The sequence below is a fragment of the Drosophila bipectinata genome, chromosome XR, assembly GCF_030179905.1.
Source record: "Drosophila bipectinata strain 14024-0381.07 chromosome XR, DbipHiC1v2, whole genome shotgun sequence".
Taxonomy (NCBI): domain Eukaryota; kingdom Metazoa; phylum Arthropoda; class Insecta; order Diptera; family Drosophilidae; genus Drosophila; species Drosophila bipectinata.
The window spans coordinates 24,241,075-24,266,631 of record NC_091735.1 but is presented as its reverse complement, the minus strand read 5'-3'; the positions used below and the strand labels follow the sequence as shown (position 1 = coordinate 24,266,631).

Below are 25,557 nucleotides of genomic sequence, written 5' to 3'. Positions count from 1 at the left end.
GAATCTAAAATGGTACTCGGGTTGTGCCTAAAACGGGTTGGAATTCCTTGATTTCCATTTATTCCTTCAAAAAAAATTATTAATTTTAAAAGTAAAATGCTCTAAATAATTTTAAACTTAAATTTTTATTTTAACATCGAAATAAATAGATAATAATGAACATAACTCTTTGCTTAATTGGCCTTCTTATTTGCGTTCTTGAGAGTTCAGCGCTTTTGTATAAAACAAAGGCCTGGGGCATTGCCTAGTTTCTACCAGCTTCATAACTTTATCATAGCAACAAATATAATGGTTCCCAATCCTATTCGGAATAAACTTTAAATCCTCCATAAAGCTCTCGGCATGATACATCAGTCGATGAAGAAAACGCTTGAAAGTCTCGTAGGTCAATTCCCGGTAGCGGCAACATTCATTATCGTGGTGATGAGCAACACCCAGGCAGTATACCCAGAAGCGTTCTTCAATTTTAATGCTGTTGTAGGCCTCCATAAGTTCCTTTATGGCATTAATGTGGGTGGGGATCACTTGACATTGGTTATAGATCCTGGCCTGACAGTACTTATTGGCCAACCACAAATAACCAAGGACCTAAAAGTATTAAGAAAAATATATTTTGTAAGAAATTTAAAAGATTTTTGGTTTGTAAAAAAAAAAGGGGGAAGGGCCTAGCTAGGCTTGCGTACCAAAATATAAAGTCTTAAAGCATATTTTTAGGCTTTTTTATAAAAATTTTCTTTATAAATAAACGTTTAAATAAAGTAACTTATTTTAGGATTAATTTAAAGTATTTCAAAGATTTAGTAATTTAAGAAGTTAATGAATCAAATATAAAAATATATCATAAAAAATTATTATGACTGTAATAAATGCAACTAATTTTTGAACCCTTTAAATTACAATAAAATTAATTTAAATCTAAAAAAAAAACATTCAAAGGTACATATGAAATTATTAATTCAGAAATAATATCAATATTGCCTCACATACCTTTTCATCTTTCATAATCTCCTTGATAATACTGTTCTCTTTGCGATTGGTCAAAGAAAGTCTTAACCACGGACTAATGTGTGCAAATCGCACACTGCTCATGACGAAGGCTGTGTCCTTCTTTCGCTCCTCCCAGCGGTACTCTAGCCATAAAACTGCTGAGAAAAAAACCTCATCCTCGCTGTTCACACAAATGGTATCCTGAGCGAGCAGGAAGGCCACCTCATTGGCATTAAACTCCAAAAACTCGTGGGAAGCCACCAACGGCAAAAAGGACTTTCTTATCCTAACCATCATCATGGACATCACGTCTTCGCAGTTCTCGGCTCTGGCCAATAAGTAAATATAAAAGGCATTTTGTTCCCATATGCCGGCATCGCCGCTCAAAGAAAATGTAGTCCAATATTGTTGCTCCAAAAAGTCGATTCCCAAAAATTTTGCTGCCTTGTAATATTCTATTAGATGGTCATTGATCTCAATGGTCACATCTTCGGATATCATCCAATCGTAGAGATGTATCAAAAATTCCATCCTCATTTGTATACCCGCAAATTGTAATAAATTGCCCCGACAATCCTCGAACTTCTTAGCAAAACAGGTGAAAATATAACGGTTCACTAGAAAGATTTTGGATTCGACTTGAAGTTCAAGATCGTCGTACCAAAAGTTCTTCACAGACTCCACAAGGAGTTCGGCTGGAGCTGCAAAAAAATATTTCAAATTGTATTTAAAATTAGTATAAAAATATTAAAAATAAGATTCTTTGGTGATGAAGAAAATGGATATTTATCCTTATTGTACTCACAAAGTGCTCTTCCCATACGTTGCATTAGCTGCACAGCCCTACATATCTCCAAATTTTCGTCTTTACGCTTCCAAATTATTTCGTAGTCATGGTAAGTCATTTTGCCTTTTAAGTTTGGACTAAACTCAAACGGCAAGAATGAAACAGTCATCTCTTTGTCTTTAGTTGCATCTGATTTCTTATCTTTTTTTTTGTTTTGAAGTTTAGAGCTGGGAAGAAGCTGGGTCTTATATTCTTCAATATCGAATGCCTTGCACGTGGGGAGATTTAGACGATCTCGCGATATAAAAACTGTATAGTTGAACCAATCATTCAATTTTTTGCCGAACGATTTAATTTCGGGTATCGGCTCACAACGCGGCTTATATCGCAAACTATAATCCATAATTGATTGTTTTGAGGCATGGGATAATGGCGTAAAGCCAGGATCGGCTTCTTTTAGCAAAGCATCGGTCACAGACTTCGGCACTATATTGTTATCAATGTAATTCTGCCAAAACCATTTTGGCGTAAGCAAGGCATCGGGATTTTCTAAAGGCTTTTTGCACCGGTATTAATGGACTTCAAGGGTAGAACATTTGCACTCACCTTTAACTTGGACTGCGCGTCCATGATGAAAATTATTGAAATTTTTTTTTATCCACAATAAAACACGAACCGAGTTCGAGCCGAAATATAAATAGACTTTCCTTAGTCCTAAATTTTGCTTTGAAGCTTTAAAAGAAATTTCAAGGGTCACCAGGTTTCAATAAAGAATAATAGTACTGAAAGGCAAGCTACGTTTATAATTCAGACAAATATCAAATATAATTCAGATGGTGTTAAAAAGGTGGCAAGCTACGAAATGGGCATTTTCTCGCAAAAAAGAGAAAAATCTTGCAAAAATTAGAAAATTATTCTCCTTAACTCTGCATAAAAACTTTAGGAAAAAGGCACACTAAAAATGTATCCTTTTTCGGTCACTTTGCAAAAATTGCTCTGTAAAAAATTCGAAACTTCTTCGACAACTTCTTTTTATCCAGATTTCAATTAAGAATAAAAATACTACAATTTTTAGAACAAGGTAATTTATAAATTAAGCAAAAATGGCCCAAGGTATGAGCCCTGGCAACAATATATTTAAGCACAAATTTCTTCTTTTTACTTTTTTCTTTTTTAGACTGAATCCTAGAAGGCCTTGATATATACATTGATTTGTGAATATGTCAGTCGAACATTAGTAGAACATTATCACACAGCTCGTTCAACGTTTCGGTCGACACATTCTCAAGTCAAGCTGAAACACAAATCGTAAAATCCAGACTAAAATTAAAATTAAAAAATTTCTACTCAGTCTCATTCATTTGCTTTCACCTCTATTTTATATTTGATTTGATAACCCTTTCGATGAAATTCAATTGAAAACATCCAACGCAATCCACTGTCGAATCCAAGCCTCAAAAGTGTTCGCGGCTACGTAAGTAAGAAAATATCAGAAGCTCACCAGACTCCCTCTATAAGAAAAGAAAGTTAATGAATCAAGTAATTATAGCTGAGCGAATCATTTTCTAGATTGTGAAGAATATTTGAATCTTCTTTAAGTTGGAAAACTAAAATCATTAATCAAATCTTACAAGAGGGTAAGACAGCAAAGTTTAGAGATTGAGTTTAAAAGCAAAATTAAGCCACAAACTATTTAAAAATAAATTAAATCGTTAAGAACATAATACTAAACGGGGCGGATCACGAAGCATCAAGTAGGTGGCACATTTTTCCTTTAATAATTAATATTATTAACCATAAAAAAAAATCTTTATAGTTTTACACAAACGGAAGGTGGTAATTGAAATCTATTGTGGCAAAGTAAGATTAGTTCATTATCAAGGCAAATATTTATACAGGTAAGTGATGTTATCTATTTTAATAATAAAATAACTAATGTCCTTTTTATTTTCAGAGGAAAGAGTTTTAGGAATCATCAATCAGCAAGACTTCGAGAGAAAAAATCAAGGAATCAAGTAAGTGGATTTATTTTCTTTTTTTTTAGAAATAAGATATTTTTCTCTATTTTTACTTCTATAAATATTTTTGATGAGTATACATTTTTATTTATTTTTTTTTTTTTTTTGTATATTGACCTTACATGAGAATATTTTAAGAGGTAGACCTAATTTTTCACAATTTTAATATAAAGTTAAAAGTCATACAGAAATATTAATGTTACTATAGAAAACCATGAGATTGAAAAAAATCATGATATACCCCTGAAAAAATCTATCGTTGCTTTAAATTTCATTTGTCTTCTACTAAAAAAGTCATTTTATTTTTTCGGTTCAGGCATATCTATCAAAATTCTGATCAATATTCTGAAACACCAACCATCTACGTGAAGGGTGATTCAAGGCGCAACATCGAAAGATCACTGGTAAACATTACAATTAGATAGAAGGACTTATCGGAAAGAATACCAGGATGTCGGACAACTCGGCTGTTAGCTGCGTTCTCAATGTTCTGCTGTGCGGAGCCACCGGCTTCGGCTTCGTCAAGATCGGCTCACCGGCGGAGCATCCGTATGCGTTCAGCGCCTGTGTGATTGGCTTCTGCCATGGCCTTTTCGGTCTGGTGGAGTTTGCCGCCGGCAGTGACACCACCAAGAGCATGAAGGAGACCACCACCTCGGTGATGGAAATTGTGCCACTGCCCCTGGTGAACGTTGATCTGTATCTGGGGGCCGAGAGCAACAACATTGCTCTAGGCCACGGCCTTTTCATTGTGCCGTTGGCCGTCAGCGTTATCCTGGGCATGGTCAAGGGCGGCGAGGATGGCGGCGAAGATGGCGGTCCAATGGCCACCCTAAAGACCCTAACCATTTTGGGCAACATCACGTCGCTGCTGTACTTGGCCATAAACGAGAGCAGCTTGAATCTGGCCGGCATGGCCTACTTGGCTTTCATGGCCAAGTTTGGCGCCCAGTTCTGTGAGGAGAACGTTAGCGAGGGATGCGGCGAGCCCATTACCTATGTCAGCTGGTCAGGATTCTTTGTCCTGGCCGCTATGGCTCTCTCTGGCGAGAAGTAGAACTACCCACCTCAAGGAATACAAAGCATAATGGAATGGACGCCCCTTTGAATGGATTTATTTAAAAAAAAAACAGGATTCAATCATACATTTTTTTGAAGCCACCTACAATATCCTACAGCTATATAATCCCATTCATTTGTCCAATATTTCTCGGAATACATAATTTTCTTATTGGACCCAAACCTCAATCGACCTTGGACGAGCACAGAGTGATGAAAAAATTATTGGAGTATTAGATGATCAGCTTAAAAATTATGTCAAAATCTGCAAGTGTCGTTAATTCAAGTACATTGAGAACAAAAAAAAAATTAAGAGATTTGTGGTTTTTATATTAGTGGCTGGTCTTAATATTTGGTTGGTCTTAAAAACGCACTGCCCTCAATAACCACCTTCTTTTAGAACCCTCAGTTTGTTTACCTTTGCGTCACCTTTCCCAACATGCGCTCTGGCTACCACCTTCTTTTGTTGCACTACACCTGACCTCTCTCAGCATCTGCCCTCACTAACCACCTTCTATTACTTTCCCCGTCACAAATTGCATTTAAGTCCTAAGCTCTCTCTCTCTATAATTCAGTATGAGAACCCTCAGTTTGTTTACCTTTGCGTCACCTTAACTTTTCTCACCACGTTTCCCAGCATCCGCTCAGGCTAACCACCTTCTTTTACTGACTGACGTCACCTTATTTTTCTCACCACGTTTCCCAGCATCCGCTCAGGCTAACCACCTTCTTTTACTGACGCTGTGATCATGAATTGAATGCTAATCCTAAGCCCTCTCTGATTAAGGTGTTTCCTATTTCCATCAAAAATAATTAATTAAATATAAAATTAAATTTACCGTTTGTGAAAACCTGCTAGAAATATGATAGGATTTTTTAAAAAACTTAAAAATAATTGAAAGCTGAAGAATACCCTGTTCACCTTTGAGTCACCTTCTTTTACTCAGCCACCTTTCTCACCACCCGCTCTCACTAACCACCTTATTTTCCTTTCCCCATGATCAGTGCCAATGTTATTGTGAGCTCTCTCATTGGCGTTTCCGATTTCTGCTTTGTGTTTATTAATCAAATTTTAAAGTGACTTTAGATAAAGTGAATTAAATAAAGTATCATTGCCTAAGAAGTGTTTTTTAATTCGAATTTCATTTGAAGATGCCTCCCGTTGTGGCACCTCTCATATCCAGCACATGTCCCTCCTGAGCGTCTTTTCTCTCGAACGGAGTCCCACACGTAAAGTGCCGTTAACCGAATAATGCATACATCATGCACATACTTTACATGTGTAAGAATGCATGTAATATTACACATATTTTACATAATTGGTAAGTGTTTTATCTTACATTCTACATTTTAATACTTTTTGGTTATTAGCCAATATATTGTTTAAATTCCTTAGATATAAACCTATTTAAAATAATTTAAAAGACCCTTAATAAACTTTTTAAGAACATAAAAGTCGAAAATTTTCGGGTAAACTCCCTGTAACAAAACAAAAAAAGAGAAAGACAAAAATAGATCACTTTTAATTGTCACTAATTTAATTGTTATGGCATTGCATTTCATTGGAATTGATACGTTTGTGGTTTGGGTATTAAGTAACCAAAATCTTGTTTACCACGCCCAGGGTTTTATAGAGTTTTATATATACCCCCACTACCAATTCCGAACCCTACCCCAAAAAAAAAACCATAATAACCCTACGCCAAACCGTTGACAATAAGAACTAATAAATTTTAAGACGTAATGTCAACAAATCGCCGGTAAGTAGGGGCACGCACAATTCCAAAAACAGTGAAGCTTGGCTACCAGAGCAGCCCCCTGATCTGACACCGCCTCCCCCCCCACCCCCGCAGAAGCGTGCTCAATGAGCATGACACTACCAAAAAAAAAATTAAGAGTTGTCTTGTGTCTTGTTCATTGTTATTTTTATGACTTAGTGGCAATGGGTTTTATTTTTTTTTGTTTTGGGGTGGGGTTTTGAACCCAAAAGTTACGTGCTAATTTCTGAGTGAAGAAAACGAAACTGAAATCGAAACTGAGAGACCAAAAGCCAACAAAATAAAACGAGAACTGGTTGTTACAGAAATATTTATGTTATCGCTGGTAATTGGCTGGCATTGTCTATTTTTCTTTCGCTTTTCCTACAAACTCCAAAAGTCGTGGCATTGGCCGGGTATTAGAGATCAGGGACTATAGGTGTTTCTTTATTTATCTATTTTTTTTCTTCTATTTTTCTATTTCTCCATAAGGTATAGCATAGCTTTGCCACTCAGCTGATCAGCCGAGACATCCGCTTTTAAGAATCAAATTGTTTTGGAAAGTTGGGGTAAACTTTATGAAAAACGTAAAATATGTTTTAAATTTTCTGTCCAATTTTCTCGATAAGATCCCTTGGGGTTTTTCCCAATAGGATCCATCAGGTTGTCCATATCTTCCCCAATTCTTATCCATTTCTCAAGCGGAGTACCTTAAACGATTTTATGATCGATTTGCCACCATTCTGCATCAAAATCCTGATACAAAATATTTTTTAGATTTTTTGTCCATTTTTCCTGATGGGAGCCCCTAAAAATGCGGTTTTCCCCTATGGGGTTCACTGCGATATCCATATCTTCCCCAATTCTTATCCATTTCTCAAGCGGAGTACTTAAAACGATTTCTGGATCGATTTGCCACCATTCTGCATCAAAATCCCGAGAAAAAATATTTTTTAGATTTTTTGTCCATTTTTCCTGATGGGATCCCTTGAAATGCGGTTTTCCCCTATGGGGACTACTGCGACGTCCATATCTTCCCCAATTCTTATCCGATTCTCAAGCGGAGTACCTTAAACGATTTCTGGATCGATTTGCCACCATTCTGCATCTAAATCCTGATACGAAATATTTTTTAGATTTTTTGTCCATTTTTCCTGATGGGAGCCCCTAAAAATGCGGTTTTCCCCTATGGGGACCACTGCGACGTCCATATCTTCCCCAATTCTTATCCGATTCTCAAGCGGAGTACCTTAAACGATTTCTGGATCGATTTGCCACCATTCTGCATCTAAATCCTGATACGAAATATTTTTTTGATTTTTTGTCCATTTTTCCTGATGGGATCCCTTGAAATGCGGTTTTCCCCTATGGGGTCCACTGAGATATCCATATCTTCTTCAATTCTTATCCGATTCTCAAGCGGAGTACCTTAAACGATTTCTGGATCGAATTGCCACCATTCTGCATCAAAATCCTGATACGAAATACGAGATACGATTTTTTACATTTTTTGTCCATTTTTCCTGATGGGAGCGCCTAAAAATGCGGTTTTCCCCTATGGGGACCACTGCGACGTCCATATCTTCCCCAATTCTCATCCGATTCTCAAGCGGAGTACCTTAAACGATTTCTGAATCGATTTGCCACCATTCTGCATCAAAATCCTGATACGAAATATTTTTTAGATTTTTTGTCCATTTTTCCTGATGGGATCCCTTGAAATGCGGTTTTCCCCTATGGGGTCCACTGCGATATCCATATCTTCCCCAATTCTTATCCGATTCTCAAGCGGAGTACCTTAAACGATTTCTGGATCGATTTGCCACCATTCTGCATCAAAATCCTGATACGAAATATTTTTTAGATTTTTTTTTCCATTTTTGCTGATGGGAGCCCCTGAAAATGCGGTTTTCCCCTATGGGGACCACCGCGACGTCCATATCTTCCCCAATTCTCATCCGATTCTCAAGCGGAGTACTTCAAACGATTTCTGAATCGATTTGCCACCATTCTGCATCAAAATCCTGATACGAAATATTTTTTAGATTTTTTGCGGTTTTCCCCTATGGGGTCCAATGCGATATCCATATCTTCCCCAATTCTTATCCGATTCTCAAGCGGAGTACCTTAAACGATTTCTGAATTGATTTGCCACCATTCTGCATCAAAATCCTGATACGAAATATTTTTTAGATTTTTTGTCCATTTTTCCTGATGGGATCCCTTGAAATGCGGTTTTCCCCTATGGGGTCCAATGCGATATCCATATCTTCCCCAATTCTTATCCGATTCTCAAGCGGAGTACCTTAAACGATTTCTGAATCGATTTGCCACCATTCTGCATCAAAATCCTGATACGAAATATTTTTTAGATTTTTTGTCCATTTTTCCTGATGGGATCCCTTGAAATGCGGTTTTCCCCTATGGGGTCCACTGCGATATCCATATCTTCCCCAATTCTTATCCGATTCTCAAGCGGAGTACCTTAAACGATTTCTGGACCGAATTGCCACCATTCTGCATCAAAATCCTGATACGAAATATTTTTTAGATTTTTTGTCCATTTTTCCTGATGGGATCCCTTGAAATGCGGTTTTCCCCTATGGGGTCCAATGCGATATCCATATCTTCCCCAATTCTTATCCGATTCTCAAGCGGAGTACCTTAAACGATTTCTGAATCGATTTGCCACCATTCTGCATCAAAATCCTGATACGAAATATTTTTTAGATTTTTTGTCCATTTTTCCTGATGGGATCCCTTGAAATGCTGTTTTCCCCTATGGGGTCCAATGCGATATCCATATCTTCCCCAATTCTTATCCGATTCTCAAGCGGAGTACCTTAAACGATTTCTGAATCGATTTGCCACCATTCTGCATCAAAATCCTGATACGAAATATTTTTTAGATTTTTTGCGGTTTTCCCCTATGGGGTCCAATGCGATATCCATATCTTCCCCAATTCTTATCCGATTCTCAAGCGGAGTACCTTAAACTATTTCTGAATCGATTTGCCACCATTCTGCATCAAAATCCTGATACGAAATATTTTTTAGATTTTTTGTCCATTTTTCCTGATGGGATCCCTTGAAATGCGGTTTTCCCCTATGGGGTCCATATCTTCCCCAATTCTTATCTGATTCTCAAGCGGAGTACCTTAAACGATTTTATGATTGATTTGCCACCATTCTGCATCAAAATCCTGTTACAAAATATTTTTTAGATTTTTTGTCCATTTTTCCTGATGGGATCCCTTGAAATGCGGTTTTCCCCTATGGGGTCCAATGCGATATCCATATCTTCCCCAATTCTTATCCGATTCTCAAGCGGAGTACCTTAAACGATTTCTCAATCGATTTGCCACCATTCTGCATCAAAATCCTGATACGAAATATTTTTTAGATTTTTTGTCCATTTTTCCTGATGGGATCCCTTGAAATGCGGTTTTCCCCTATGGGGTCCAATGCGATATCCATATCTTCCCCAATTCTTATCCGATTCTCAAGCGGAGTACCTTAAACGATTTCTCAATCGATTTGCCACCATTCTGCATCAAAATCCTGATACGAAATATTTTTTAGATTTTTTGTCCATTTTTCCTGATGGGATCCCTTGAAATGCGGTTTTCCCCTATGGGGTCCACTGCGATATCCATATCTTCCCCAATTCTTATCCGATTCTCAAGCGGAGTATCTTAAACGATTTTATGATCGATTTGCCACCATTTTGCATCAAAATCCTGATACAAAATATTTTTTAGATTTTTTGTCCATTTTTCCTGATGGGAGCCCCTGAAAATGCGGCTTTCCCCCCTGGGGTCCACTGCGATATCCATCTCTTCCCCAATTCTTATCCGATTCTTAAGCGGAGTACCTTTAAAAATTTTATGATCGATTTGCCACCATTCTGCATCAAAATCCCGACACAAAATATTTATTATTACATTTTTTTTCAAATTATTAATTTTACTCGTCTATTTCAAATATCCGAGTTCAATAACTTCATAAAAAGTATCATAATTTGAATGTCATACGCCGTGACATCTTGGGAAATTTCGTAATAGGAATCGAAAAAGTTGCAGGTCACTTTAGGCCAGGCCTCTTGTATGTTTTAGCCTTGTTCTTCTGACTCTGTTCTGTTGACTCTTTTCGGTATGTGTTTTTGAATGAAGTGTATTGTAGTGGTGTGGAGTGGCGTTGAAGTTGGAGTTTGAAGTTGGAAGTGGTGGCTCTCCAGTAAGTTGATTGCTTTTTGCAGATCGATCGATTGGCGGCTGCTCTGGGGGAAATTAGATTTATTACACCGGGGCGATGATTAAGGGAATTTGTCCAAGTGGCAAGTGGCACTCTAGATGAGCCTCTGGCCTCTTTACAGACTCCACATGACCGGTAAAGCACTGCAAGAAATAACTAAGTTTTTAAATATTTTAGCGCCCTCCTCCTCCTCTTCTCATAATGAGTACTTAAGGATGTAGTCTCATGTGCCGGCCTACTTTTTAGAGGTTATTTCAAAAAATTTTTTTTGTAATAAAAAATAATGCGATCGTTTCAATTTTCAAATATGTTTTTATAAGCATCATAAACTATTTGAAAATATTTTGTTTAATTTATTCTTGTGTAGTTTAATACACTTTATAGCATGCCAAAGTATGCATATAAAAAAAAAAGATAGGTCCCTGGCGCAGGTGATTTCGACTGCTAGAGTCATCCGAAACAAAAAATTAGAATAGATTATTGTTTTGTAAGTTAATGGCTCTGTCCCGTACTAGAATGAAATATTTTCATCAATAAACAACAAAATGGCGAACTCACAAAACAAAAAATTAAAAAAAATTAAAAAAATTTATCTTAAATTAATGATAAAAAAAAAACTAATCATTAAAAATAAATGATTCTAGTACGGGACAGAGGTGTTACTTTTTAGAACAACATATCCAAATTTCAGCTAGATCGGTAATATAGAATTTTGTGAATCACCTGCGCCGCACACAAAAATGTCGTTTCGAGAAAAACGCGTTTAAAGTTTAGACGCTACCGAGAAACTCATACTTTTCGGTGTAGGCGCGCTCCCGATTATGGGCTGTATCTCTGTCATTATTTGATATTTTTATTTGAAACTTTAACAGTACATTCATAATAAACAATACTATCAAAATATAAAAAAAAAAAAAAATTGATTTTTTCAACCTCACACATGAGACTACATCCTTAACAAAAACCAATAATGTGAGACTAGAAGTAGAAAAATATTTATTTTTATTATGTATTTTTTGTATTTAGTTATAAAATATTTAAAAGCGTTTTCCCAAGTGTACTACCAACCCTTTTGTACTTTCCCACAGCATCACAGCATTCTGGCGATTTTCATTCTGGACCAGAATCGGGCTCAGACATCGGCTATGTTAATCTAACGATTGTCCGGCTTATTGTTATTGTTATTGTTATTGGTTATGGGTTATGGGTTTTGGTCCAAACAGGCGGCTGAGATGATTAATCGGTTTTTCGAGTGCCGCAGTCTATTTAGAGTCGTTTTGGTCATGTTTCTCAATTTCGGACTGGTAGTTGCTCTTGCTCCTCCACTTTGCCTGTGTTTTGGGCCTTTGGCTTTGATATATTTATAGCACCTCCTCCTCCCCTGAGATCATATCGATGTCTAGAGCATTTCAACAGAAAACTATGTCCATCTTATCGCACTTGCTACCAGGTATTAAATGCCATAAATAAATTTCATTTCATCACCCCAATAAATATATATACTTATTTATATTTAACTCAATTTTTTTCGGGGATATATTTGACAAGACAAGTTCACTTCTATAGACACATACCATACATACATATATCAATCATTTAAACAAGAAACTAATAATAAATGTCAGCTCATAATGGAAAATACAGTTCGTTGACCTCCAAGTATATTCTTTATTTTTGGTTTTTCCCAAAAAAGATCATTTGCAAAATATACGTTTAGTTGAAATAAAAATAACAAGTTCAATGAACTTGAACAATTGCTTCTGAATAATTTTATTCTATTAACTCTATTTTTTTTTTGGTATTTGTCTTCCCAAGCAATCTTATCACTTTTGTTCTAGTTTTTATTTATCAGCCCAACAATTAATTCCGGTTTGTTTATATTTTATGCTGACCAGGCCGGGCCAGTTACTTAATAATTCATATCACTTGGTAACAAGAATGAAGCAATTAAATATTTTATTTGTGCCATCGATTTGGCCGCCTTTTTCAACTTTAATCGATAGTTGGAAATTCCTATTATTTTTTTTTTGGGAGTTTTCTTTATGTTACATGCACAGTAACAAAAATTTAAAGAAGTAAAAAAAAACTATGTATTAGAACCTCTAGGAAACCCCTTCAAATACATCAATTTAAATCAAACAAAGTGCCAAGATTTTCTTTGAGTGTCGTGTACAACATATATATTTATAAAATATATATTTGTAAATTTTTTATAGGCCGCCCGAGGGGAAAATTGGCCTGGTACAACACAAGGTATTAGCATTAGCATTCAGCGGGCATTCAGGTTTTGCCGGAGCGAGATGGCAATAGCGAAGAATGCCGGCCTCCCCCGCCCCACTTCCCTCTTCAGTCTTGGCCAATACCGCCCCCCCCTCCCGTTTCGGCCAACTTCCCTGGCACACCGCACACCCCCTTTTTGGCCACAATAACAAGCTCTTGGTATGCGAATGCTGGAACTTTTGGAATTAGAATGTAAAGTGAAAGGAGTTCTACAGGTTAATGCCATGCCAAAAGTCTTCCATCTCCGTCTACGGTTTCTTCAGCTCCTTCTTCTCTTCTTACTGGCTTCTTCTTCTACTGGCCTTAACATCATCGCCATTCCTCACCATTCTTCACAATTCTTCTCGATTCTTTTCTTTTCTTCGTCGGCGACTCCATGCGACGTTTTAATGAATGAGGAATGACTGCATGAAAATTACCTCGGCACGATATCTTAACAACAAAAACGCAAAAAAATAAAAACAAAACTAACAAACCAAAAAATAAAGACAGCTAGACGTTAAGTGAAAGAGATGGCAAATAGATGTGTGGTATGCAGCGAAAGAGACAGCAAGTGTGCAAATATATATTACTCATTACGGTAAAGGCCGAAAGGAACAAAAAAAAAGAATAAAAAAAATTAACGCCAACTGGCTAAAAATCAGACAAAGCCTCAAAATGGGTCGTCACAGTTTCCATTGGGACACGGATGTTCATAGATTGATGGATTGGATTGCGAGTCTATGATATCCGGAAATCTTTAAGTTTCTAGCAACAGGGGGCATTTGGTTAAGAAGAGTTGAGTAATAATTAAAATCAAGGAATAATTAATGGAAAATTAATATATTCTCAATAAATTGAAAATTAGAATTGTTTCTAATTTATTTATTATTTCATTTTGAATTTTTCTGCAAGAATTTGCAAAATAAAAAATATTAATGTTGATAATTTAACTTAAAAACTTACTTAAATAACTTAAAAACTTTAAACCCGCAACTAAATTCTTGCAACTAATCATGCCATCTTGAAATATATCCGCAGATGTCAGCAGATCTGTATAATATATAGGTGTTCTAACAGATATATATTCGTATTCTTACATATTCTAGGAATGCCAAAAGGAGCCAGTTGAAACAATTTAGAGATGCCAGGCTGGGGCATTATCGTCCGTGGCCACGGAAGAAGATTATTAACCCAGAAATAGTTTTTCGTGTAGGATTAGTGTGAAATATTTTTAGTCGGACAGTCAGACAGACAGACAGTCGGACCATCCGAGAGTCAGGCATTTAGACAAAATGACAGAAGGACAGAGAGACAGCCAGACTAAACCGAGTTGAACCAAATCGTCGAGGAGGTGGAAAAAGAGTGGGCGTGGACGCTGGCACATTCTATAGGATTTGGATTGTATTGGATTGGATTGGATGAGGCGAGATGAGACGAGAAGCGATGAAGATGTCGCCTGACAACCGACCAGGCACACGGCAACAGTTTCCCCAAAGATCTGCACTGAAAGAAACAGGTAAGTGGTTTATGTTTTTATTATAATTATTACTTGGAAGTAGAGATTTTATTACAAAAATTTATTTGTAACAAAGTTTTTATATTTTATAAAATATTTTATAAAAAATATTTCTAAAATATGAAAATTTTCATATATTTTTCTTCAAGTGAAGACATAGCCCCTCGACCCATCCGTGGTTTTCCACGGCTTTTCTTCCGCGTGTCTGAGTCTATTTTGAGGCAACTAATCGCCCAGAACGTTGACAACGTCGCCAAAGGCCGCCAACGCAGTCGCAGTCACCGTCGCTGCTAGCTGCTCAGTCGCTGCGAGAGTTTTTCCATTTTCCACACACACACACACACATATAGTATACGAAAATTTAACATATAATTTTCCACTTTCCATTTGGCCTGGCCTGGGCAGGAGAATGTCTTGTTGCCATAGGACGCACATAAATTAATTGACATTTATGGGGACGCTTTTCCACATTGAGGAAAAGGAAAATCACACACATCGGGGTTGGAAAATTCCTATGGATGGGAAAAGCTACAGCATTTGCCCGAAAACTACAAAAAATAAAGAAAGGTGCATGTATTTTTAAACTTGCATGGAATTTTCTATTTGTCAGCTAAACATCTGAAAGATACATTTCTATGTCCGTCTCGATCTCCATCTCCGATCTCCCCATTTCCCGCCCCGAAAATTTCAATTTTTATTCCCATTCAGAGTCACCCAGTAGTGGCTCTATTTGAAAATTGTCTATTTTATTTTTATACAGTCAAATATTTGTACGAAAACGGGGCTACATTTTCCAACAATTTTAAAAAAGTCTGATGTCGTTGTCGTCGCTTGGGATGGCGCCTTGGACTACTACACTGGTCAATACTACGGCTGGGGTACAATAAATTAAGTGAAGCTATTTTTTGGGGGGGAGGGGGGTAATTTTCCAAAAGGGTCTTTAAATTGGTACAATGTATTTTTGTTTTTTAGTGGTAGAGTTGAAGTATTACTAAATAATAATACTTCGATTGTAATACGATTTTTTCCTAAAAGTGGTAATTATTTGATATATTTTTCCCATTTTATATAAACTAAAAAATAACTTACTTTTAATGCAGGTACATAAGCATTAAAATCTAATTTAAAATAATAATATCCTTTAATATATTTTATATAATTTTAAATCTATATAATAATTTTGAAATATTTTGTTGGAGCTTAAAATATTTCCTAAAAACACCGCAACACTCAGACATCTAAGAGCACTGCAGTGTGGCACTCGATTTGCTATATGCTGTCACTTAATTACTGCCCCGCCTCCGATTCAGGCCATACCGCCCCCTGTCAACCCCCCTCCCCCCTCTCTCTAGTTTTTTTTGTGATCCATATGCACTAACTTGTATTATTTAATAATTGCCAACAGCAGTGAGCATTTTCACTGGAAAAACTTGGGGTCAGAGCGACGTGACTTTCGTTGCCATGCGAAAAACTTTTCTCACTCGGAAAATGGAAAAATGGGAAATGGGAAAATGTATGGGGGGCTCTAAGGGGACTGTCAACAGGATATGTCTAGTGTGTGTGTTGTCGTCGTCGGTTTGCTGATGGCATAATTAATGCTCTGCTGTGACAACAACTGCAAATGCAATATAGAAACCAGCACCGCCCACTTTTCCCACCACCCACCGCCCACTGCCCCTTGTGTCCCACCCATATTTTCCATCGTTCGGCTTTTGGTTTTTGAAGTTTGTTTCATATTAACACACGCTTTTCCGGTTTTCCACAGCGCCTCACCCCACCCGCCACCCCACACCCCACGCAGTACGCTTTCCATTTTGAGTGAGTGAGTGGGGAAAATTGAAAAGAAAAATGCAACTTTGATTGACAGCAGCCGAGTGCTATTTGTGGTATATGTATTTTCACTATAAAGGTATGTGTGTGTATGTGGGGAGTTGGGGCACTGACACGCCCACATTTTGGCCTGCCAAGTGCGGTTTTAAGATTTCCAGAAAATGTTTTGTTTTTACTTTGATATTTGAGTTGGGCAATTGGAAAGGTAGAAAACATATAGAAAAAAGTACAAACATTAAAGTTATTATTATAAAGACACTTCAAAGGATGTGTTTCTAAAATTTCTGAAAAAGTCAATTATAATATCAAGAAAAATAAGATAAACAAAAGAAAAATTCAACTTTTCTGGAAAATTTCTTCTGGTAAATGTTTCATGGATTTTCGCATCAGTTTCCCATCATGTTTGCGGGCCAGCCAAGCCCCAAAAAACCAAGACCCAGCCAAGCCTTCGCTGGATCCTTCATATTTTCCACATTTTCCGCATTTTCCGAGCGGGTAGCTGGGGGAAGGGGACAGGCACGAAGGAGAAGAAGGCCACCCACAAAATGTCTGCAGGCTGTCGAAAGTGAAATAGTGAACCAACCTAGAAACGAGTGAACTACCGCATAATAAACATATTTTCTCAAATCCCCCATAGTACCCCCTTGAATCAAACCAGTTTTTTAAACAATTTTTTTTATTCACTTTTTTTTTTGTATACAATTTTAATCCGTTCCACGCCATTCCGTTCCGTTCCGTTCCAGTTTGTTCCAGTTTTTCCTTGTCGGGGCCCAGACATAGCGTCGTCTGAAGGCATGCGGATGCTGTTCCTGGGAGCAAGCGAGATGCAGCAAATGCCGGAGCGAGATAGCCTCTGACGCGGCTAGAGAAACTTTGGATGAATGAATGCAAGCTCAAGTCGTCGTTGCAGGCCATGCACTGGAAGAAAAAAGGTAAGTCCAAACATTATTTATTAGAAAAATTGCATTATTAAAAGCAAGGCATTGAAATGCCTAAAATATTTTCTAAGAAAGTCTTTTCTAAGTCTTCTTTTCTAAAAAAAAGATTTCCGTTTTAGAAATTTTAAGCCAAATACGTCACAATGCCACTTTCGACATTGCATTACTCGACTAATACTTGTCAGAAAAAGAAATGTTATACCTTTCCGATTTCAGCTCTTTGAGTATATTCATTCCCAATTAAAATTTGGGAAACTAAAATATGACTGAAATTTTTGTTCACTTAATTTTCTCAAAGTTTTGATTTAGATTTAATTAGAAAAGTTACCTGATTTATAGTTGGTATTTAGTTTTCACAAGTATTAAAAGATGACCAAGATATTGACTTAAAGGCTTGAAGAAAAATTTATGATATTTTAAGTTCTTAGTTTTGTGCCAATTCTTATTACAGCCAATTATGACTTGGCTAATATTTGTTAAATGGTAAACCTTTCAGTTCTTAGCTCTTATAGTAGAAGAATTCTAGAAGAAGAATTCTAGTAGGATTTGCCTGAAAAAACTAAAATTGAACCCAATTTTCGAAAAATTACAAGGGGTTACATCATAAAAATAGCCAAAAATTGAACACTCTTTTTTTGTTCAATAGTCCCCTTGTTTTGATGTGGGGTTCTTTATCCTGATTCATAAATGCTATGATATTCATCCGGCTGATGGAGATGATATCGATATGGAATTTATCCGTCTGATCTTAAACTACATAAAAATACAATATCAATTTTTTTCTAAGTGTGAGCCCCCACTCTTAGTTGATTTTTTTTCTACATACACACGTAGGCAGCAATCCTGAGATCGTAGACAAAAGCAACCTGAATTTATGGCTTGTAGTGGTTATTGTTTTTGCAGCTGTAGTTTGTCTGTAAATAAACCTGTGTTTTGTTGTTCTTTTTTTTATTATTTTTTTTTTGCTAGTATTTTTTTTTTTGCATCAGATAAGTTAATTGGCCGCTTTGGCCCAAAGGGAAATGATTGCTGTGACTTGCTATTGCTGTTGCTGTGTTGGTGTTGCTAGTGGCAAAACTTGTTGTAGCCGTAGCCGTGCCTCTAAAATGCAACAGCAACATTGTAAGTGCAACAACAATAACAATAACAAAAGCAACAATTGCCGCCAACTCGTAACCCAGTGACACAGTTTTGATTGAATTGAATGGACGGACTGGAGTGCAATTGAGTTGAGTTCAGTTTGCATTCATTTGTGCAAGTTGAACCGAGGCTCACCCAGAAGGCCTCCAAAACCGATTCAATCCGATCGCAACCGATCTGATCGAGTGCGAGCTGAACTTTTGAATAAATATTCTTTTTTTTTGGGTATCTTATCTCTTCAGTAAGTTAAATTCTTTGAAGATGGGTCTGTAAATAATAGAATTAATAAATAACATTTAGAATACAGGTATTAAAGAAATAGAATAGTAAAATAAATAAAATAAAAAAACATACAAAAAAAAGAATAACAGAATAGTATAAAATATATTTATTTAAGATAAAAGTCCCACTTTTGTAGACAAACACTTTTTGTAGATAATAGTCCCACTATATTATTTTTGAATCAAAATTGCAGACTTTACTTTTTTTTGTATAAACTTCATTTATAATGCTTAGATATAAAATGAATTTAATTTATAAAATTACATTTTTCCCGCCCCATTTCCCAGGGGTAGCCCCCATTGATACATGTGCACATCTGCTCAGTCATTTATTTCTCCTTCCGAGCCCCTCCAGCGTGCGATAATTTAATTAAGCCGACATGACAATTCACAAAGAGATAATTGCTAAATTACCGACAACAACCACAATGGCAACATGGCAACACAAATACCAACACCAAATGCATCACCATGGCATTAAAAAAAAAAAAACAATACCAGTACAAAGCTCCATTGAATGACAAATGCAAGGGAACTTACAAAAAAAAAAAATTCAATAATTGCCCAAAAAGGTAAACAGAAAAAATTTGTTTGAAAAATTAGTTGGCCACATGCAATTGCATTGATCGGAAAATCAGAGAGCGTATCAATTAGTATCTTTGTGTGTATGTGTGTTAGAAAATTATCTTCTCTTAGTGGGCCTCAAATAAAGTTGTTGGCCAAACCAAAGTGCCTAAAAACACGAATGCCTCTAATAGTCTTACTCTGCGAGCTTCATCAAATTGTTTTCATTCATAAAATTGCAAAAAAAATAAAGGTTTTTATAGGAAATATATAAATACTCTTCTTTAAGAAAAAATAATGATAAATAGAGATAGAAAAGTAAAAATATTAAATATACATTTTTAAAATTTATAACGGTTTAGATGTTTAATAAATATTAAATATTTAAAAAAAATTTATTAGAGTAATTTTTCCAAGTGCATAGTAAAAAAAAGTAGCTACCGGAAGTGACGTAACATTAAAAATGAACTCCCAAAGCTAGAGCGAGATAACCGAACAGCAGAGAGAGATACAGTGGCAGCGGCAGACGCAGACGCGCGCCGCAGATTTAACGCACCGCTGACTTTGAGGTTTGTGTCCAAAGTCTTTCGTTTCGTTTTCCATTTTTTTTCGTTTTTTGTTTCATTTTGTTCCCATTCCTGACCTCGTATGCCTTTTTTCCGCGGGGGTGCTGCACGTACATATTTTCAATTGTCAACCCAGCATGCAAATCCGGTATGAAAACTGGCCATGCAACCTGGCTTGGCCCCCCTTTTTTTGCATTTGCTCTTGCCTTTGCGGAATTTCTTGTTCAGTTTTCTTCTCATTCAGCGTAATTCGTGATGTAAGTTTATTGGAGTGGCGGAAAGCGAGGATGGTGGTTGGAGGTGGTTCAGTGCAACAGCCATTCATTGACCAAAGTGGGCTAATGTCACCTGGCTTTGACACTCTGCCAACTCTGCTAACTTGGCCAACTGGAAGTCGCAATATGCCATTGTGCCAAGGTAATTCTGCAAATAAAAATCATTAAAATTTGATATTTGGGAAATTGTTTATTTTTTAAGACGAAGAGCTAAAGATTTTATTTTATTAAAATTATATATATCTTTTAAACTCCTATAGAAAGAACATATTCTCTGAAGTGTTTTATTAGTTTTATAACTATTTTATTTAAAATCATTACTCAGTCGTTTTTTATAAAATCAGTATCATGTTTATTCTTAGCCCTAATATCAAAGTAATGCTTATTCACCATTTCCTTTATTAAAATGCGTCATTGAGTGGCCTGGTACTAACAGTAGTGCTCTGCAGATATGGGAAAAAATGCAACCCATTTTCTGCGTTCAATTGAAGTGATTAGCATATCAACATTCCAATTCCAGAATGCACTGAATAAATAATCGACATCGAACGCGCCTCAAAAAAAAAAAACTCTGTGTGAGAGTTATTTATGCGACCGATACGAAATGGTATGCCAAGTGGTGAGGTTACTAAGCTCTTCTGAAGTTTTTTGTTTTCAAAAAATGTAGGAAAAGGTACTATATTCTTTTAAAAATTATTTAGAATCTTTTGTTTAATTTTTGAAAAATTATATTGAATTCTAATGATCCAAAGATTTGGTGACTTAAAATCACCAAATAACCCTTTTTACAATAAATTTGTTTGCCTTAAATTGTCTTTTTCTTTTAAATGTATTACAAAAATAGTATGTTTTTAAATTTTTATTTAAAACAAAGTAAATGTTTCAGCAACATGTTTCTCACTCACTGTCTTTGCAAACACAAAAAGCAAAAGCAAGGGAAACGAATCGAAAGTATAGCCACTCAAGAGCATGAGAAGACTAGAAAGAAACAGCTTGCTTAACAGCGATGAACGTTCTCTCTTTAGATGGGATGAGGAATGAGCTTAAATGAGAGAATGTGGAAAAAAAACGCTTTTTTTGGCGTAAAAGCTTAACCGGCAAAAGAATGATTGTGCGAGCGAGAATGATTGTGTTCTACCCACAAACTTTTTTTCCATTTCACAATTTGGCGCGAAGCGCCTGGCTTTTTTGTTTAGCTTGAGCAAGGGCAGTATTTCATGGGTGGGGGGATAACAGGGGACAGACTATGGGGCTCTGCGCTGTGTGGGGCCAGGAGGGGAGCCCTCGACGCGACGACGCCACTCATTTACTCACTTGCTCACTCACAAAAGCGCGTAGTATTGATAGAAAAAAAATATACAATTGCCACTCTAGGCTGTTATTTATTTATTTTTAATTTTTTCTTTTCTTTCATTTTTTTTTGTTGCTGTAGAGAACCTTGCACTTTGTCGAGGGAAGGGGCTAGACGATTTACGTAGAGGTCTGAAAACATTTTATTTTACAATTTCATACAAAAAGTTCGCTTTAAAAATGATTAGTTGAAATTTGTAATAAAGGAAATGAAAAATCGTAGGGAAATAATTTGAGATTTGAGAGAAATTTGAGATTATTAAAGCTTCCTGATTTTGTGAATGTTTTTATAAATTAAATAGTACGTTTCCTATAGTTTAAATGTTAAATAGCTTGAAAGATTTCTTATCACATTTTTAAGACTTTTGTGAACACTTTTGTGAAGAAGTTTTTGGTAAAAGTTTTTTCATTTATAAAAATAATGTAGAGTTTTTTAAAAAATGTATGATAATTAAGTATACCAATGATATATATGCTAAAATTCCAAAAAACATGATTATTTTTGTCTTTGTCGTATCAAAAATTCTATAAATTATATTTCCAGAAATTTTTGTGTGTCTAGTATTTTAGTTCTACTATTTCGCACACATTTCTCTGGTATATGTACGAGAATTTCGTGGTTTTTGTTGAATTTTTTTTATTTTGCCTTCGGCGTGGGCGTCGTCGAAAATGTCTGCGAATTTCCCCGACATTCCCCGACCCGCAGCCCACAACCACACCTCTTGTTGAAAGGAAAAGTGGTTGCCATTTCCATTTTCCAGATACCGTTACACCGTTAGCAACATAATGGCCGGCAACAACAAAAACAAACAAAAATCGTGGAAAATATATGGGAAAATGATTTTCAGACAAAATTTAATTGCGATGGCGACCTAAAATCGCCAAAAATGAAATGAGGGCGGTGGAACTATTGATTTTGTTTCTTGGGCAACTGTCACGCCCCCTTTTACAATGGTTATTTGGTGTTTAGATTAAACATTAAAGATCACGATGAAGGGGAGAGGAGAAAAGAAGTTCATAAAACTTGACTTAATTTATAATTTGACATTTATGCATTCTTTATGATAATTTATTACGTTAATTTTTTGATTAAAACTGGCGACGACAAAGCATTTGATAAAGATGTAGAAGAAGAAGAAATGGTGGCAGGAGGCAGGAGCCACCCCAAAATGTGGCACTATCTTGCCACCCCTCTCCGCCCCCCTGTCTGGTCTGCTGTCTGAAGAAATGTTTTCATATTTCTTTGGCGTTCCGTGTGTGTTTCTGTGGCCTCTTAATTCATTTGCGACATTTATGGCTCCGTTTCGACTCAATTAGATAAACAGGGAAAAATATGAAAGGGGAGGGGTGGGGTTGAGGCAGAACTGAAGTTCATAATTCTTAAATTGATTTAAAAAAAAAACAACACAATTGTAACAAAAGGGAGGGTTAACTTATTACATTTTGTTTTGGGGGATTTTTATGCAGGTTTCATAAAAAATAAAATAACAGAACTATTAGTTCAAGACTTTCATGATTTCCATGAAATGAAAATTTTAAAATTAAATTTAAAAATTGAACATCAAACAACTTTGTAGAGAAAAATAAAATCAATTTGAATTTCCATAATTACCAAGGTAATATCATAAAATAGAAATAAATTAACCCGAAAACAAGACATTTTTTACTTTAAATCTCATTATTTTTTTAAAGATATGTTCTTGCCTTAATCCCTGCTAAATCTTAGCGATTTAATAAATAGTTAATCAGACTAGAGAACGCTAGAAAGCAAACCCAAACCCAAAGGTAGATACGGTTCCCCTTGCTATCTGAGCATGACAAATAATATTCCTTTTTAGACCCACGTGCTGCCATTCATTATTGCACGCCCAGTTGGTGTTGGCATTATAAAATGCGAATAATTATAGTATTTCTTTCGTTTTCTTAAATTTTTTATTTCCATTGTGGCGAGCAGCAGTGAGTCCGAATGTGAATTTAAGCTTAGAGACAAGGAAGAGAACCGTCGAGTGCGAATTGTGAATTTTGAATTGCGAATTGTTGCCAGGCCAAGTGGTCATAATCAGCAGCATACATAAATTACACAGACAAATGCACACCAGACATCGTCAGTGCATATATAAATTGTTTCTATATTTCTATATATGTATATATTAAAACAAAAAAAAACATGCAAACATTCATATAATTTCATTATCATGAATTTGATATTCGAGAGTTTTTTCTTTTGCTTTTGAGTTTGCTGATTTTTTGTATACATATATTTTCTTTTTTTTATTGCCAGTTCAACTTCCGTCCCCGAACTTTTGTCAAGTGCTTTTAAAATATAGTATTTCGCATAATATTTATTTCATAATATAATGAGCTGCTTCTATTAAATTAAATACTTATTTTTACAGACTGTGAAATATGTAAGAAAAACAAACAAAAATAAAACAGAAAACAAGTCATAAAAATCAAAAGTTGGCCCAAAATAAAAGTGACATTAAAGATTTTAAGTATTTGCACTGTTTCTGTCATCGTAAAAAATTTCCAAGTGACGCAAAAATATTTTTTGCAAATTTTTTTGTACTTATTTTTTGTTGCCCTTGACCCTCAACTTAAACACTAAAGATTATGGATTTTCATGGTTAATGGGATTATGTCTGAAGTTCAGCGGTGCCGTTCCGGCATTAAAAAAATACTTCATATATATTGTCATTTTGTTAGTATATTACTTTACATTCTAATGGCAAATTCAAGTTGAACAATTGAAATTTAAGGGCGTAGTTTTCATTAGTGTGGCAGTTGAAGTGATTGTCGCGGAGAGAGGAATTTTAATTTGAAACATTCCGATAAGATTACAGATCTCACGAGATAAAAATTGCAGTTAAAATAAGTAATAAAGTTAAGTAGTCAGTGGGTACTCTTTCATTTGAGAACATAAGAGCGGGTTTATTAAAGAAAAGCTCTTAAAAATTAGAACAAGTAAATAGAAAAATATATAAAGGGTATATATATTTATTCAAAATTAAAGTTAAAGTTAAGCTACCAAATCCAAATGCTTGGATGCTTTTATTTTTTTGTTTCTGAGTAAATTAAAATTTAAATGACCCAATTAAAAAACTGATATTTAGTTTAAAGTCAAAATTATTTAAGCACACATTTATGCAATAAAATTCCGTTTTAATCTTTATGGTCGTTTGCAGTTCCGCATTCAGCATGAAAGTTCTATTTCTGAAAAAATATTCTAATATTCCTTGAAATTGGATAATAGAACTCAAGCAAATTAAGAAAATACACGTAAATCACCGCATGATGTCATTCTGCAAATGGCATTTTGAACAGAACATTTTCCATTTTGAACAATTTCCTATGTAAAACCGCGTATTATCAGTTTTCCAGGAACAGGGGGTTCCCGACTTGTGTTTCCAGTTTATTTTTATTTTTTTTTTCATAATCGCTTTGGGACATATGATACTCTCTCATTTTCTCTTTTTTTTTTATTTTTGAATTTTATTTTGTTTACTTGTTATTGCTGTTATTATTTGTTTTGTGTGTATTTTTTTGCACGCTATTCCTAGTATTATTATTTATGTCTTGGCTGCGTTTTTGTTTATATATTTGTTGCTGGCTTTTCTATTTGCAGCTTTTGTTTAGAATTTTTACGTAATTTCATTGTTTTGTTTTAAGTTAGTGTTTTTTTCGCGCCCTGCACTTTGTCACCTTCTCTATCTCAGTCCCTATATCTATCTCTCTTTAACTGTCACTGTCGCTGTCAGTTTTCCATTTTTATTTATTTTTTCTGTGTGCATTTGGCAAATTAGCTTTGCTGCAGCATTATTTAAAATGTCGTTTAGTGTGAGTGTTTTTTTTTTAGTACCCTGTAGTATTATATACTTTTGGAATATTTTTTATATAAAAAAATGTATTTGAATTGATCTTTAAGTAAAGGTATAAATAACCTTTCATACATTGTTTTATTAAAATCTTACCT

At 35.6% G+C, this 25,557-nt stretch overlaps 2 protein-coding genes and 1 long non-coding RNA gene across 7 annotated transcripts in view; 2 read left to right on the top strand and 1 right to left on the bottom strand.

The window, feature by feature from the left end:
• Positions 1–106: 106 nt before the first annotated feature.
• LOC108123763 (uncharacterized) lies at positions 107–2,519 on the bottom strand. Its single transcript, XM_017239061.3, has 4 exons — positions 2,381–2,519; positions 1,793–2,330; positions 988–1,688; positions 107–588 (listed from the first exon to the last, which is right to left on the bottom strand). The coding sequence occupies exons 1-4, from the start codon at positions 2,402–2,404 to the stop codon at positions 187–189; spliced, it is 1,665 nt and encodes a 554-aa protein (XP_017094550.2). The 5' UTR covers positions 2,405–2,519; the 3' UTR covers positions 107–186.
• A 483-nt stretch (positions 2,520–3,002) lies between these two features.
• On the top strand, positions 3,003–5,164 carry LOC108123783 (uncharacterized). 4 transcript variants are annotated; one of them, XM_017239089.3, is made up of 5 exons: positions 3,003–3,248; positions 3,344–3,528; positions 3,591–3,672; positions 3,729–3,789; positions 4,109–5,164. In XM_017239089.3, the coding sequence occupies exon 5, from the start codon at positions 4,244–4,246 to the stop codon at positions 4,847–4,849; it is 606 nt and encodes a 201-aa protein (XP_017094578.2). In that variant the 5' UTR covers positions 3,003–3,248; positions 3,344–3,528; positions 3,591–3,672; positions 3,729–3,789; positions 4,109–4,243; the 3' UTR covers positions 4,850–5,164. The 4 variants fall into 4 exon arrangements, with proteins under 4 accessions (XP_017094578.2, XP_070132408.1, XP_017094579.2 ...); XM_070276307.1 differs by having other exon boundaries at positions 3,324–3,528; XM_017239090.3 differs by having other exon boundaries at positions 3,003–3,252.
• A 639-nt stretch (positions 5,165–5,803) lies between these two features.
• The window catches only part of LOC138927767 (uncharacterized), a 54,668-nt gene continuing 34,914 nt past the window's right edge, over positions 5,804–25,557 (top strand). The window contains exons 1-3 of one of the 2 annotated variants that reach the window (XR_011444269.1): positions 5,804–6,173; positions 14,231–14,640; positions 17,214–17,402. This is a non-coding gene — a long non-coding RNA (uncharacterized lncRNA). The remainder of the gene's footprint in view (positions 6,174–14,230; positions 14,641–17,213; positions 17,403–25,557) is intronic. The other variant, XR_011444268.1, reaches the window with a different exon arrangement.

What these genes read in the sequence shown, in the direction of transcription:
- LOC108123763 (XM_017239061.3), bottom strand. Translation starts at nt 2,404, where the DNA reads ATGGACGCGCAGTCCAAGTTAAAG. An exon ending in ACGTATGGGAAGAGCACTTT is followed by an intron (nt 1,689 to 1,792) that starts GTGAGTACAATA and finishes ATTTTTTTGCAG; the next exon opens with CTCCAGCCGAACTCCTTGTG. An exon ending in AGATTATGAAAGATGAAAAG is followed by an intron (nt 589 to 987) that starts GTATGTGAGGCA and finishes TAATACTTTTAG; the next exon opens with GTCCTTGGTTATTTGTGGTT.
- LOC108123783 (XM_017239089.3), top strand. Translation starts at nt 4,244, where the DNA reads ATGTCGGACAACTCGGCTGTTAGCTGCGTTCTCAATGTTCTGCTGTGC.